The following is a 17,137-nucleotide window of genomic DNA, read 5'->3' on the forward strand; positions in this document are numbered from 1 at the left end:
GTCCTGTACCTAGTCAGTCTTGCTAAGGTTAAGCCATAGCCTATTCTTCTGCATCTAGGCCTCCCAGAAACATTGGGAAAGGAACTTGATAGTATTGTTTGCTTGGCCTGTAGCGATGTTTAGTTAAGTATCATCAGTATACTTCATCCCCTGCTGCAAGAAAACCGCTTAGGTGTCATGCCCCTGGTGGAGACGGACTCTGAGGAAGAGGAGGAACAGCCAACAGGGAGTGGAAGTGTGGCTCCGGAGGTTGTGGAGGAGGCTGGGGAAGGGCAGAGGCCAGCTGAGCAGTCAGAGGAAGACCCAGGCCCATCCCGTATCCATCCTAGGGCACGCAGGGAGGAGAGGATCAGGGAAAAGTGAGGTCTACTCGGGAGGAGAGGGCCTTTATCCTCTTCATGGGCTGCAGCTGTGACAACCGAATAAGAATACAGACCTGTGTACAGACGAACGCTGGAAACAAAGCGTGGAAATATCTTTAGTTTATGATTCGTCTCTGAGTTTGGTGTCCTTCCCAATGTGTGCTATCTGTGGATGTCCTCCAGCCCTTACCTTGCCTGGTTTGTGTTGTTTTTTTCCCCTTCTTCTTGTAACTATTTGTGTGGGAGTTTTTTGTCTTCCATCAATATTTGGAGCTTGGAAGCAAAGTGAAGGAATAAAAGGGGCTTCACCTGTTTTCTATGACTGTGTTTGTTTTGTATCGCACCCTGGGTCATCACATTAGGTCACAATCTAGGTCGGTCAATTTTATTATTAATTGTGTAACAATTTAACATACCCAACAAAATCAAAACTTCTTGGGAATGATCCAAAGTATGTTTTAAAGACTGATATGGGTGAACTTTTAACATATACTTAATGCATGCCCCATTTAAAGCCTTGTTGCTTAAAAAAGTTTAGCTTTGGCTGAACTTTGTAGTTGAACATTTGATACACCGCTGCTTTGTTAAGCATGTCATATATGAAACTTTCCCATGCTTTCATCTAAAATAAATCAGAGCTGGGAATGTGAACAAAAGAACCTTTTATTATTGCACGTAATCCAGAATAACAGCAAATAAAAGGTCCTGGATAGCATTGCACAAATTGTCATATTTTAAAAAAATTTTAAAACATGTGATTTCAAAAGGTATGTTTCTCGTGATGATACATCTGTCATCTTGAAAGCCCTGAACATTTGAAGGCATGCAAATTGAGGTAAACCCACTCCTGCTCACCTGAGGAAGCAAACTCCACAGGGCTTGTGCACATATTAGTCCCAATCCAGAAGTTCTTTGGGAGAGGCAAGAAGTATGAGGCAGATCTCTTTCCTGTAGGACCTTTCCACTCACCTTTAAAAGGTCTATTGTGCACAAATAGAAAAACTCACACCTGCAGGGACTTCCATATGAGGCTCTGGATTTTTTGTGTCATCTTGTTCAAGATGATATTTTGGAACAAGGAATAAAGAAGATCCTTTGAACAATCTTAAAAGTCAGGGTTCTCAGAACTGTAGGAAGAACTGGCATTATTTGAGAGCCAAAAGGCATACGTGATTCATTCCCTCTCTATTAAATCACTTACATTTATTTCTTTGGTGAAGGCTTGTGCTTTTAATGTAAACAAAGCAGTTGCTAGCGAATCAGGGGATACCAATGTATGCACAAGCACCAAGAAGCTCCTTCTCTTTACAGATATATATAAAACATACATGGCAAGGACAGTCAAAAATGTTTTGTGCTCCAAGTGAGAGCATTATGTGCTGAAGTCACCATCCATATTACATTTGAAAAGGATAAATTTCAAAATCAGTTTTGCAATTTGGCATGGAGATCCAGCTGTCTAAAGTAAAATAATTTAAAAAAACAACAGCCTCTGGACAGATAAGTCTGTGGATCTTGCCCCATATATCCCACAGACACCAAATGTATTTATTTTATCCTTATCATTACCTTGCAGAGAACAAAACATAACAAAGAAAATAACCACATAGTATTTCTGCAAAAGAGAATTCAGAGGTGGATGGAAATAACCCTAACATTTTTCAAAAAGACTCAATTTTGTGCTTCATGATAAATAAAGGACATTGACATCTCTCAAAAAAAAATCACTTTCCCGGTTGTAAAGCTGCTGGCATACTAAATTGTATACCTAGAAAGCCAGCAAAGAGGCTGTCAGGTTTCAAAAGCAAATAACAGTCTGGTTATATTTAAGGGAATATATTTAGATGAAAAGGAAACATAACAATAAAAGCCTCAAAACTGCCTATATTGCTATTATTTCATGTTTGAAGGACAAAATAATCTTCCACAATTTTCTAAGCAGTGTTACCATACCTCATTCATTGTTAGAAATCTTGTTTTTCTCCTCCTTCAAAGCAGAATAGTTATTAAACAAGCTGTCAGGAACAGCATTCCTGTCTTCCAAATTCATTTTCAGCAATTCATGAATTGTAAGTCATTTGTTTTGAAAACATGGATTACCTGCTGCACTTAAAATCCTGTCACTTTTTGGCACCTACAATTACAGTCTCTTATACAGTAACCCATTAATTTTCTTATCTATTTTACATGCACACATTTAACCCACAGCTGCAATTCCAAGGACTGTCACTATATATATAAAACAAATCATTGTCAGTTTTAAAGAAGGCACTTTTTAAAAACCTTTTTGGAAACAAAAATCCTCATTCTCTCCCCCTCAAGGAAAGTTGGGAAAGGGAACATCCACACACTTTAAAGACAAATTCACATACTGAAATTTCAATGACAAGTCATGTGTGCATCTTAATAAACAGAAAAGGATGGAGGGTAAAATGGATCTTGCCACAGGTCTAATTTTAAGGTGGGAAGGGGATAAACAAAGCTAGCAACAAAAATACTCAAGGCACTGTATAGTTATTAAATGAGAACAGATTTCATTTACCAACATTTATAGCAAGCCGCATTAAAATGCAGCCTATAGTTAGTAAGCTAAACAAATTTCATGGTGTTTAATTGTTGCTCATCAGCATCGCAAAAAGAATTGCTTACAGTAAGACCAGGTTTTAGCATCCTTGCACTGAAATTCATAAAAAGATAGGATTTATTTTGTTTTTTCTTTTTGATTGTGACTTTACTTATGTCTGAGAATGAGATCTGCTCTTCGGGGAAAAAAGCTTCACTCGTTTTAGAATTATATAGAATTAAGAGCAGGTGAAACCACCAATTTTTCCTAACGCCGTATTCAAGTTGGTTTGTATGGGGAAACTCTATGCCCAGATTAGGTACAGGCTGCCAATTGGTTGTCAAGAAGATTGCTTGCCCATATTTCACTTTTGCTCCCTTCTGGATCCTTGGCTTTGCTGGCTGTTGCTCCATTGGTGCTGCTAGCTAGCTCTATGATGTGTGCAGTTTATCTTGGAAGCTTTGTGACACTTGTGATTGGGAGAATCTTCTTTTCTTTAAAGCCTCCAAATTCTTTGGTGAACTTCTTTCAAGCTGTTGCTTTGAGACAATATTAAATAGGGCTAGTCTCCAAAGAAAGTAGCTCCAAGTATGATTGACAAAAACAATCACTTAGGCTTATACACAATGTAGACAAGTTGGTATACCGTAGCAGTTCCCTGGAGTCTCTCAACGGCTACTGGCCCAGGACAAGTGGTAAGGAAGGTGAACATCTAAATGGAAACTTTTAGAAGCAAAGAACGAGCTACCATCCTGGCCCTCTCCCACCACTGCCAGCCAGCCCAATTAAAGCAAAGTTGTGCAATCAATGAATAAAGAAGTATGGGGAACAACACACCAAAGAGATAAAAGCAGCTGCAAAAGCCCGCACGTAGCCTGCTAAACATTTAGATATCTAAATAGATCCAACTGAACCAGTTCTTCATTGCTCCACTTCTATATTAGCTACGAAAGTGGATGAAAAGTTCTTCATATCCAAATCCTAAACTCAATTTGAGGTTGAAAAAGTTTGAGAAGAAACGAATGTGTTGCTTTGCTAGTGGAGAGAAGCATCAAATTGGACAGTGGGGGAAAGGGAAAAATTGAATGCCCAAACACTTTGGCTCTCCTAACAGAGCTAAAAGAAAAAAAGAACACAAAACTAGAGCTTCTAGAATGCAGAATCTAGGATTGGGGAGGGAGGGAAGTCCTTTACAAGACAGGAAGAAGTTTTAGGCCCTAGTTTCTAAACCTTTCCTATTGACTCTACCTTTTTTTGACTAAGGCCATATTAATGATTTTAGAAAACTGTTTTTTTTTTCAGGGACTTGGATAATTGCTCAAAATACAACAAGGGGCATGCATGAATGCCCCCTACCCCCAGCCACCTGCAGCATATTCCTGGAGTTAATCATGATTCAGAGCTGCAGCACAATTTAGTATGGGGACTGGAAGATTTGTACCATTAAGTCTGATGTTTTCACAGTGAAATTCAAAGAAAAGACTTTTTAGTTTGTGTTTCCATTCCACAATTAAGATGAATCCTTGTTTCTTCAACAAGTGGCAGTGGAGTTCATCAAAATTATCTTCAAAGCAACACAGGAAAAAAAAAGGGGGGGGGGGGAGGAAGAATAAAAGAAGTTGTAAAATTTGAGATCTCTTCCTGCTATGGTTGGAGCAAAAGAGTTTGCCAGAAGCATGGTGTAATTGTTCATGACCACAGTACACTCACTGGGTGCTTCTATGTGTCTTCCTTTTAACATAGCTCTGAATGGCCGATGTTATCTCTAATTAGGATGGTTGTTTGGACCAGCATAAAGTTCTGTGAAGATATAAAATTTAAAAAATTAGGAAGGTAACAGAATTCATAATTTTTTAAAAATGTTTAACATTTGCGATACTACCCTAGGAAAAGGTTAACGGGAGAAAGTTCCATAAATAAGAGAGGCTTTCCATAAGAATTAAAAACTAATAGCTAATATTCTGGTTTATTACCTGTGCTTTTAAACAATCCCTATCCCTGGATAATAAACAATATTGTTCCTATTCCATTCCCCATACTTGTCTTTTATTTCCCACATTCTTACTTATTTTTGCCTGGTTAATAATTTGATGGTATCAGCAGCCATCCTGTGGTAGAAAATAGAATAAGTCATATAAAAAAGAAGACTGTATCAGTAGTTACTCTGCAGTTTCAAAAAAGACAATGTTTGTATGATTCCCATACTTAATCCACGGAATGAACTTCCCTGAATAGCACACACTGAATAGCAGTTGTTGGGAAGAAGCTCTCAGCAAGGGGGATGACAGTACCAATATATGAAGTGGCTTTGATCTTTCCAACCTTTCTCTCTTCTCTCATTCATCTTTATTTCTATTTAACTGATTAAAAAAAAACCAACACGATGGCCTGAGGACATTTCCATCACGTTCAGTTAGAATATTGTTAAAAACAAGCACCCTGCTCTTTCTGTCTGACTGAAGTCAAACAGTACAAACTGTGGCTGACCTTTCTTTTCCTATCAGTTCTGGAATGCTATAGACAGACACAATGAGCGTAGAAGTCAGGTATGTGGAGGAAAGACCAGTCAGTGGTGGAGGTCAGGAGAACAAAGAGGAAGCCTGATGAATGAATGAATGGAAGTAGAGAGAATTGAGGAGGTGATGAAGGGGAAAGATGAAAAAAGGAGACATGCAAAACAAAAGTGAGAGAAGAAACAGAGAATAGAAAAGAAGAAAAATATGAAGGTGAAAGGGAAAGTTATCAGAGAAGAAACAGAAAGGCAATACAGTATAAGGCATGATAGAGAGATAATATACAGAGAAATTAAAATGGATGAAGAGGACTCAAATGGAGTAATTAATAGACCTTGGAGAAGAGAGTTGAGATAATTATTTCTGCTTTAATTTGCTGGTATATTGTATTTTAACTGGAATATTATCTCATTTTTTATTATTGTGGCTACATATGGCTTGTTTTATGTTTTAAAATTACATGTTGTGAAGCAACTAGAATTACTATAATTATGACACCTGTTTTTTACATCTTACAAACAAATACTCTAAGTTTACAGAAAATGCATAAAACAGACCTCTGTGTCATTTAAGAATTATTGTAAGCCCCAGCCATTGCTTACTTAGACACATAGTGAGATGATCCAGGTTTTGAGTTTAAAAAATGACTGGTGTCAGCGAATATGCTGATGACATTCTTACTAGAAACTATTCTCATTGAACTGAATGGAGATTGAGTTAGAATAAACATGATGATTTATTTTATTTTATTTAGCATATGGCATGTGTTAGCCAGGGATCACTGAGGTGGCTGGCTGCCTCTGTGAAAGAATTTTTTTCAGATGGTGTTATGCAGATGGTGTTTTTTCAGATGCATTTATTTAAAACATTTAAAGAGCCACCCATTTTATAACCAAACTTGGGCGGGTCCCAATAAGTGTTGTCACTCTTCTTTATTTATTAAACAAATTTATATGACTGCTCGATTCATATGTGGTGATTCCGAGCAGCTTACAACATTAAAAATCCACAAAACTCTTAACCATCACCACCACTACCATCCCAGTAATCCCTTAAAACCTCTAACCCCCACCTCCCCAAGATACTCTTACCTTGTTTTGATATCTCATCATGTCAGAAAATGTACAAATAAGATAGATAGGCCAATGTTCAGTAAAATGACCATGCAGATGATTATTGTGTTAGGTCCCTAAGAAGGAAAAATTCAATGATTAAATATTAAATTTATTACATATCTATTATGGTTTAAAACAAAGACTTAGATTGAAGATATCCTCAAAATGTGAAACAATCATAATAAAAATAGACTATCCATCGATATGTATAATGATCCTGCTGAATTATAACCCCCAAGCCTAGGAAGTAGGTCCAATTGTGAGAAGGGCTGACAGTTATAGTTCACCAACATTTAGAGCAACATGCATTGTTGCCTATTCCACATACATTAGAATTATAAGAATAAGGAGGGAAGAGGGAACACTTGGGCTAGGAGGTATTGATCAAGTTCATAGATGCCCAATAAGTTCATGTAGCAACTTACTTCCAACAACTTAAGCATACATTATACCTATTTTTCCCCTAAAAGCCCTGTTTGGAAGAGGGAACAAAGATTTTCATAGGCAAATTTTCCAGGAAATCATAAATATAGTACTTTGGATACTCTCTCCTAGAAATCAGATGTTGAGCAGGAATTTGTTTTGGTGCAAACTGTTATTAAACACCATCTTATGCTCATACATACAGTAACCTATCAGTATAAAAGGGCTGTAAATCTCTGCAACTTACTTTTAAGGAAATTGAATTTTGCACCTATTCCTTAGGATTTTCTTAGAACTATTTATTAGCAAACAGTATTTAATGAGAATAACTTATTTAAGATAAAGTGCTAATGGCTCTATTGTCAGTTATACACTGAAATATTGGACTTTTGAAACAATTTTTTTACCAAGATCAACTTATCAATATTTACCTAGGCATGTTCGGCAGCATACAAGTTAATAAATAAATAAGGTGCAGTTTTTCAAAGAAGTACAAAATGTCCATGCGCTGATCTATTTTCACACAAATATTAACAGCAAGTAGAACATTTAAAAAATGGCTACCCTATTATTGCTGCCCTCTCTCTAATCAGACCTGCTAAATGAACAACTATCGCTGTTATGAAGACAAAAACAATTTACCTCTTCTTTTTCTACTACCACCTCTTTTGTGGCTGTTTCTGGTGGAGAAACTTTTTTCATCACAGTCTTGGGCTCAGTTTTAGCTACCATCTTGGTTTCAGGCACGGCTTCTACTTTCTCTTCCACTTTAGGCTCAGGTGGATGTTGCTTCGGCTCAAGCTTAGATTCTGTCTTGATTATTTTTTTCTCTTTGTGACCTGGTTCATGTTGGGTGACAGGTGTACTTTCCCTCTTTTCTAGCTCTAATTTGTGATCCACTGCTTTCACATCAGCTTCTGGCTCTGGGGACCTTGACTTGGTAGGAAATGTGGAGTCCGAGAAGGGCTCTTCTTCATTATCCACTGGGGGAGTAACTGGAGAGGTCCGCACCGCATAACTGTGATATCCCTCAAATAATTTAACTTCACCTTCCTTCTTTATCCTTTCAAGAGGCTTGATCTCCATCCTATCGGTAGCAATCTTCATATGGCTAGGACGGCTGGGGCTCTGAGAAGCAGGTCTACTGTTACTTCCTGACTTCTCCACTGTTGCCAGTAGAGCACTCGAAGATGTGTTGGGTCTACTTCCTATATAATTCCCATTCTTAGTATGATCTCCATTCCAGTTCCCAGGGCTGAGAAAACCATCTTTCTGAGAACCCTGCTTAGCACGCTTGGACTCAGGTGGTGTGCCAGATGGTGATGGAGTCGGAGCTGGACTCTCCTTAGGTTTCATAAACTCCTGCTCATCATCTTGAGGACTTTCTGGAGGTGTTGCTGGAGATGTCTCTTCAACAGGGGGTGTTTCTTGTATATGCTCTACATTCTCCTCGTTTTCCATGAGTTCCTGGAGTAGCCTCCTCTTCAGATATTCAGGGCCTAATAAGGAAAAATAAAACTCTAAACATTTCAAAAGGTCATTTAATTTCTCTAATACTTATGCATTTGTGGGTGGTGGTTAGTCAAGCTTAGCCTTGCCACCTCTAGATCTATGAATGGGATACCTCATCCCATCATGATGTTAATTAAAGGCTGACTCATCATTTTGTCATGCTGTGCCAAAGAGAAAATAGTAGATTAAGTCAACCTGCTGTCGTTCAATGAGACATTATTTAAATTATTTTTATATCATTAATTTCATATAGCCTGCTGGAGACTGGAAACAATATAAAAACCATACAAGCACAGGAAAGAGAGATGGCATTAAAAATGACTTCCTGCAGCCCTGTCTAAACAAACAAACATTTTCAGTAATCATATGTTCTATGGAAGAGCTCAATCTTTATTGCTCCTCTCCCACCAGCAAAAGAAAACAATTTAAAAAAACCCGCAGCACAGTAGGAGAGCACTGTGTGTAAGGTAAGTTTTTTTTAAAGATGAAAGACTTTGTTCCCTAATCTCTACTCAGAAGCAATCGGTATGCCCAACTCTTACAACGAAGTCTTTATTAGCTTGATTAATTGTTACAATTATTGCTTGATAGTGGAGTGCTATCCTTTATAGAACCCTTTTCATTCCATTTCCTTGTAGCAAATATTAAAATAGCAGAAGCCTAACTCTGCTACCATCTAGTGATCATTCTGAGTTTTCAGCCCGGATATGGTAGCCCTACTAATAAATAATCTCTGCCTAGCTGTTTATGTTCACGTAGAGCTACATCACTTGTACATCTTCTCAGGGATATAACTTCTGTATAAAGACTGGGATGGGAAAAAGAATCAGTAGAAGTTTGTCCTTAATGTAAAGTGAGCTGTCAGATGGGCGCATTGCTTAGTAATAAGATCATCCACCTGTGACATCAAGATCCCGTTGGAAGCATTGGAGAAGTTGACCTGACTTAGTTAAAGAAGTTCTGGGTTCAGGTTGCACTCTGTCTTCATCTCACTGCATTCTATAATATCTGTCTGTACCATTGCCATGGGTTACATTATTATTTATAGGCTAGGCAGAATCAGTCTGGTTTTCTCCACTGGTCCTATATCCTTCCCTCACAACTTTGAACATGCTTATAGTGTGAATGAAGTAATTAGTTTTAATCAGCAAGATAATATTTATGAGTATAGCTAAGATGGCAGGAAGCTTCTTGTCTTAAACCAAGGTCAGAAAAATCTTCACACTTAACTTTTAAATCAGTCTGCATTACAAATGTAAATTCTACACCAGTTCAATCATCTTTTGTGTGTGCATTTCCTCCAACATTCAGACACCATTAAGGAACATTTATAACTGGCAGGGTTAATGTATCAGAGATTGAATAATAGCTTTACATCTATTTTACAATTTACATCTAAATTACTTTCAGTTTTATAAATTACAGCTGAATATTAATTACAATTCAGAAAAGCTTTCTATCTTAGTTCTCAATGGTATAGATTTTATAAAATGACACCAATACTGTAGATCAGTGGTGGCTAATCTTTTTTGGCTTCTGTGCCGAAAATTGTGTATGTGCGCTAGTGTGCACACACTCGCATACGAGCACCTAGAAGGCAGTGTGCGCACCCCCCCATGCCCCCTGCACATGCGCGTGCAATCCCCCCCACCCCCTTACCTGCACTGTGCCTCACAGCTGATTTTTCAGCTGGTTTGAAGCCTTTTTCGGCCTCCCAGAGGCTTGAAAAAAGCCTCTGCAAGGCTTTTCAGGTCGAATAATAGGCCCGTTTCATCACTTCCGGTATTTCAGGAAGTGATGAAACGGGCCTATTATTCATCCTGAAAAGCCTCGCAGAGGCTTTTTTCAAGCCTCTGGGAGGTCGAAAAAGGCCTCAAACCAACCAAAAAATTAGCTGTGAGGCGCACACATGCTCAGTGAGGTAAGTTTGCTTGTGGCTCGCATGCCGGCAGAAATGGCTCTACATGCCACTTGTGGCACGTGTGCCATAGGTTAGCCATCATGGCTGTAGATGAATCCTCATAGCAAATGGCAAATGTTGTTTTAAGGGAAGACAGAAAACAAAACTGGAGCAGCTAAAGGCCAATGTAAATTGTCCCTGATGTGGGCTGGGAATGGAACAAAGGCAGCATCATGAGGACATGTCCTTCTAGAATGAAAAGCAAGATATCTTTGTGCTGCTGTGAGAGAGAGACAAGAATGAAACTATACAGGTAATCCTTGACTTGTGACTACAATTGGGACCACAATTTCTGTTGCTAAGCAAGGCAGTTAAATGAGTTGCGTCCAATTGCACAACCCTTTTTGGCACAGTTTTAAAGCTGTAGTTGTTAAGTGAATCATGAGGTTATTAAGCTGATCCAACTTCCCCTATCGACTATGTTCGATGGACATCAGCGAGGATGTGATCACATGACCCCAGGATGCTGCAAACATTGTAAATACATGCAGTTGCCAAGCACCTTAATTTTGATCATGTGATCATGGAAATGCTAGGACAGTTGTAAGTACAAAGACTGGTCCTAAGTCTTTTTTCAGTGTGTTTTAACTTCAAACTGTCACTAAACAAGTTGAGGACTACCTGTAATTACATTCCATAATTTGCTATTGCAACTGCTATCAGTTGCAACACTAGATTCATAGTCTGGTATCAATATTTAGTAATAATCATGGGTATTACTGGGTTACTCCAATATCAGGGGCAAGCAAATTTGAATCTGTTCCCACCAGCCTCATTCAACATGGTAAGTGAGAATCTATGGGAGATGTACTCCAAAACACAAGGAGGACATTGCAGGCTTACTTCAACATTTGGTTACGCAGTTGTGGGAACTAAAAGAGCCTTTATTCTGATCCAGCCAGGTTCTTCTTCCCATTGTGTTTAATTTCAAACCTCTGCTTGGAATGCAGCCGTAAATGTGCATCACTGCAATCAATATCCAATAGTGTCAAGACATGAAATATTCATATGATTAAACCCAAAATAAAGAAAACGGTTTTACAGATACAGAGAACATTACAAAATCTATGCAATATGCTTAGCACAAGTTCTTGTGCACTTTTACTTGGAGTATGACCATTTGATGCTACAGCAACTAATTCCTAAATAAGCTTGCACCATATCAGGCAACAAATCTATGCATTCTGGAAAGTTTGATTTTCATACTGCTGGCTGTTTGTACTAAAGCGGGACAGGAAGAAGAGATACCTAAGAGCTTTATTTTAGCCAGCTTGCTTTGCCTACAGGCACCTGTCAGTCATAAAAAGACCCATTCAGGGCTATTTATTTCTGGATTCAAGCACACTGTTTGGAAGCTATTTTACCAGTTGCTCAGAGTTCTCAAAATAGCCCTCAGCAGACTAACCATCTGTGGTCTTGGCTATAAAGGTTACAACATTTTCCAACTCTGAATGAATGATAAAAATGCACACAAATCATAGCTTTCCCCTTTGATTAATCAATTAAAACAGAGGTCCCCAACCTCTGGGTCACAGCCCACTAGTGGGCCATGAACTGTTTGAAATTGGGCCTCAGAAATGGTGGTTGAGTGCACACATGCATGCACATCCCCACTTGCGCGTGCAGTGGGCAAGCATGTGCACACACACACACCATTTATATGAGTGGTAGGTGTGCAAGCACATTGCTCATGCAAATGGAGCTGCGCACACACATGCACGCACTTGTGGCCACTTGGGCAGAACCATCTCCTCCCATGTACCATCCCCATCAGTCTGTAAAGCTGAAAAGGTTGGGGAACTCTGGATTAAAACATAGACCATTCATTTGCTGATTAAATGCCAAATGTTTCCTTATGTATGTGCACATACATGCTGGTTAGGACAAGGAATTTATATCGATTTGTAAATGCAAATTGTACTGTGTATTTAAAACTATTTCAGAGAAAAGGTTAAGCTAAGCCTTGATGTTTGAAAATACTAGAAACTAGAAACAAACAGGATATCAGAGTCAATATCTGTTTTCTTTCATTACAAAGAAAAGTTGTTGTGTTATTTTGTCAGTAATGTTTTGCTGATAAAACTATGTGATGGTATTTTTCTAATAAAATATATGCTTCTCCTGTCTTATAAAAGACATTATCCCTATTCATACACTCTCCAAGTTGGCAGAAAGGTGTGCTCAGAAATCACTATCCACTACTTGATTCCTCTTTTAGCACAGCAGATTAACAGTACACATTTGCTGTTCGATTATTCAAAAGTAAACATGGCTTTGTTCAGTAATCTTATTCCCAGACAAGTGCAAATGAGATTGCAGCTTCACAGGCCATTGGCAATAAATTTTGAAAAGAATGCTAAGGTCCTGAATGAGCACAATACATTCTAGAAAAAAAAATGAATACAAATAAATGGCATGAATATTTAAAAGTATAAATGTAAGAAAATGAATCTAGGCTAAAGCAACCAAAGATGTATAAATATTAGGAAATGTTTATCCATTTCATTTTACTTGTAGAAAAGAAACAGGGAAACAAAACTACTAAAAATGAGCTAACACTGCATGATAAAATATAATGCAAAATAAGAAAATAATAGCAAAATGTTGGTATGCCCTTTCCACCCCAATATTATGAGTAGCGAAATCTCCACAGCTGTGGATATTTATCCAGGATTGATTGAATGAAAGTCTGAATGGCTTAATAAAATTGTTTTGCACATACACAAAATGAGCATACAATAGAGGCTCACACCATTATTAAATTGATTTCTCTTTTTTCTGATAGACATTCAGTGTCTTCAAAACTCCAAGCAATCCCTAGCTGTGACCTTTCTTCTGACTTAGTGATGCAACTGGTTAATTTTAGACCTCATTTGGAATTAAGTTTATTACTTGGGAATACACAGATAATAATATATAAAGGCAAGATATTACAATGGAGTTTGGACTGGACAAATGTGCCACCCTTACCTTATAAGGTAAAAATAAAGAAAAATCCTTCAAGCTTACAATATCAAACACACTGAAGTCAAGAAGGTTAGAGGTGAATATATTATGAGAATGAAAAAGATCTTAAAGTCCAAATTCAGTGGAAGAAATACCATCAAGGCAATTAACATCTGGGCAATTCCAGTCAGTAGATACACTGCTAAAAATAAAGGACTGGACTCAAGCAGAACTAAAAGTGCTGGGCAGGGAGACCAGAGAAATAATGACAATGACCCAAGCTGTTTTCTCAGCAGCTTCACTAAAGATTATGGGGATGGCTGCTTTTTGTAAAATCTTATCACATATATTGTCACATATGGAAAATGTTAACTTGCTTGTTGGTTTTACATAGCTCACCAACCAATGTGTAGATGAAAGTCAGTAATTAAAGACTAGGATGAAGGACTCTTCATTTCTTACCTGGCTGATAGAAGTCTGGAGACAATTCTCTGGCCATCGACCTGGCTAACATGGATTCATTGTTAGCTGCTATTGCTGCTTGCTCTGCACCTTCTGACTTGGCTTTGGCGTGGGCAGTCCTGTGAACATAACATCATTGTGGTATTTAGTATAGAGAGATGCTATAGAACAGGCCCGTCAAACTGGTGGTCTGTAGGCCGGATGCATCATGCGCAGATCACGCCCACCCTGGCTCCGCAAAGGCAAAAAAAAAAAAAGTTGTAATACATCATGTGACATGATCAAGTTTGACAGCCATGTTATCGAATGTGCCTACTATCTCTTCCGAAGTGGTCATTCTAACATCAACAAGGACTATTCATTCCATGGCCTCAAGAAATGCATTGATGCTGTTAGCCTTCACAAGACTCCTTTCTTTTCTTTCGCTATCTTTTCGGCTGCCATAGTAACAGAGGGAGGGTGAATCAATTGGGATTTATGGGGTGGGAAATGTGCTGGAGGTTTTAGAGAATGAACTGTATAACTTGGGAAAAACTTTATTGTTTATGCTTATTCGCTTGCTTACTGCGCAAGTGCAGCTCTTTATCAAACTAGGCCAAGGTCAACGGCCAGATGTCTGCATCACCACCTGAAAATGCCCCACACGACATTATCCACATCTTCGATTGGATGGACAGTTTGAACTATTGTGGGTGGGAATGTTAGCATTACTTTGTATATGTGTTTTTCACGTGTAAATCCTCAGATCTAGAATCCTTTTGATGCTGCTACCCCTTGATTTCCAGTAAAAGATACCTTTTCTCTATAACAATGGAGTCTAAGAGTGTCTTTCTTGGATTTTGAATGGAGCATCATCTGACAGATGACCAATTACTTTTTCTCACTTATTAACTATAAAACTAAAATAATTGCTCCCAATACTTCTAATTTTTTATCTCTAAAGACCTTTGCTACATGCTGTCCACCTTTACCTATTCTTGAATAAAAAACGAACTACCATCTTTTCCGTCAATGTTCTACACATATTGGAGGATATCTTTGTTTTCTTAATATTCACTTTCCAATTTTACTTTCCCTGTGTACTCTTTTAAATCTTCTTTATTGACAATAAAGCATGTTGTTTATATATCTGATTTTTTAATCTTCAATTTTTATTCCAGCTGTTATTTCTTCCTCTCCTGCCATTCTTATGACTGCTTTGCAAATAACTTTAGTAAACAGAATAAAAATAACAGAATAAGAGAGTAGGAAGGGACCTTGGAGGTCTTCTAGTCCAACCTCCAGCTTAGGCAAATAAGTAAACAAGTACATTTTATAAACTTACAAACAAACAATCCATAGTTATTCTCACTATTTAGACTTAGATTAACTTTATTGTCACTTTGAATGTATACTACTCAGCATATATTAAAATGAAATTTCGTTGCATACAGCTCTCAAAGGGTCTCCACCTCTAATATACACTACATTATAATAAATAAATACAAAATTATGCATATACCCACATATATTATATGACATGGAGAAACAACACACTCTAGTTCAGTGCATACATATACATGGCGAGCAAAACTAATCTTGAGAATTTACCAGTTGGATGACATGTTACAGAATCTGGTAGTCCTGCTAGAAATACTTCGAAACCTCCTCCCAAAGGGGAGGAACAGAGAGAGACTGTAAAGTGAATGTGTAGGGTCTCTAACAATGCTTTGAGCTCTAAGCACATAGGCCTATAAGCAGTATCCTGAATGGCAGGAAATGAGCTTCCTATAATCTTCTCGGCTGTCCTTATCACTCTTTCAATGGACTTACTCTCTGAGGCACTGCAGCCACTAAACACCAAATTCTTGAGATATACAAAGTATAAAGTTATAGAGTTATAAAATGTATGAAACATAATGCAAGAAGAAACTTAATAAAGCTGATAGTGGCCAATAAAATCTAGCATCCTGGGTCCATACTGGCTAAAATGATGTATCTGAGAAGTTCACAAGCAGGATTTGAGGCAATGATCCTTGATCCACTCTGTTCCTTGAAGAACTATTCAAAACCATTCTGGTTTTGACCTGGAGATAATATTTAGCCACCACAGCAAAGAAAAACAAGAACATCCAATTGTCTCCTGAAAAAGCACCTTTTGGACACACTAATTATCTTTTAAGTCAACGTCATCTGTGTCATTTTTTGTGACAATGAATTCCACAAGTCAACTTTACATGACAAAGTAAAACCTTCAAAAACATGTCTATGCCTATATCCCAAGTAAAGTTTTTTATAAAAAAATAATCACAGTAAAACTATATGTTAACGGCACCCTATACCAAAAAGTCTCCTTGATAACCAGGATGGGTTTTTTTGTGATGAACAAATGCCAACATGAAATCCATGTTTTTTTTAATTGAAATAATTAGCTTTTTAGTTAACCCACTCAGAGATGCATAATATCCTTTGAAGGCAAGCCTGTGTGGAAATATTTCCAGCATCCTGGTGTCTTGTTCAAAGCACTCCATCTCCTTAAGTATTTGGAGACACTTAGCTGGTGAGGTAGAAATTGGCAATTTTAAGCCTTGACAGTTCACAGAAGGCCTCCAAGAAATTGTAAGTACACAGAGCATCTCCTTTTTTGGAAGTGTATAATCAGTGTGATTAAATCCACTGTAGGCTGTGGGAGGCCTGGTGACATATTTATGTCTTTTTTGTGCTTGAAGAACTGGTGCTGGATGTAAAATGCCCAGAATATGCAGCACAAGATAAAAAAAAATCTCGTGTTGCCTTTTATTTCTTCAAAGGAAAGCAGTAGAATAGATCACAGCATGGCAAAACCAGCTAAAGTTGTCACTAACCTAGAAACAACATACAGAATTTTAAACTTCTAAATACAAGTTCCAGTAAATTCTGATTGCAGACTAAGAATATCCAGTTAGTAAAGAGCCAGGAGTGCAATTTTATTTTGCATTTATTTTTTATTACAGTATGCTTTTTGGCTTTGTAAACAACTTAGAACATTCAACGATTGCTCTGTTCCCATCAGAATTGTCTTTACAGTTTATTCTGACAGTGATTGTCCACCATATCAAAATGGTTTTCCCAGCCCTTCTCAGAGATACTAAGAACCAAATTGGCAATTTTTACATGCAGAGCTGCAGACCTATTCCCATTTCAAAGGTAGATTGCTAATTGTACATTGCCGAATATGCAAGAAAAATACTCCATGCAACTGATTTCTGAATATCACATACTGCCTTCATGAAAAATGATCCCAGTGAAAATGCTGTGCCATG

General features: G+C 37.8%; 1 protein-coding gene across 2 annotated transcripts in view; it reads right to left on the reverse strand.

Moving 5' to 3' along the window:
• Positions 1-1,007: 1,007 nt before the first annotated feature.
• JPH2 (junctophilin 2) overlaps positions 1,008-17,137 on the reverse strand; it is a 55,545-nt gene continuing 39,415 nt past the window's right edge. Inside the window, exons 3-7 of one of the 2 annotated variants that reach the window (XR_015742705.1) lie at positions 13,857-13,975; positions 7,619-8,475; positions 6,530-6,627; positions 4,991-5,033; positions 1,008-4,725 (exon numbers count right to left, since the gene is read on the reverse strand). Coding sequence is in view for 1 of the 2 variants with exons in the window: in XM_026697535.2 (XP_026553320.1) it covers positions 6,547-6,627; positions 7,619-8,475; positions 13,857-13,975 (1,057 nt within the window). In the remaining variant the exon portion in view is untranslated. The remainder of the gene's footprint in view (positions 4,726-4,990; positions 5,034-6,529; positions 6,628-7,618; positions 8,476-13,856; positions 13,976-17,137) is intronic. The other variant, XM_026697535.2, reaches the window with a different exon arrangement.

The sequence above is a fragment of the Pseudonaja textilis genome, chromosome 3, assembly GCF_049901715.1.
Source record: "Pseudonaja textilis isolate UNSWEBS1 chromosome 3, rPseTex1.2, whole genome shotgun sequence".
Classification (NCBI taxonomy): Eukaryota; Metazoa; Chordata; class Lepidosauria; order Squamata; family Elapidae; genus Pseudonaja; species Pseudonaja textilis.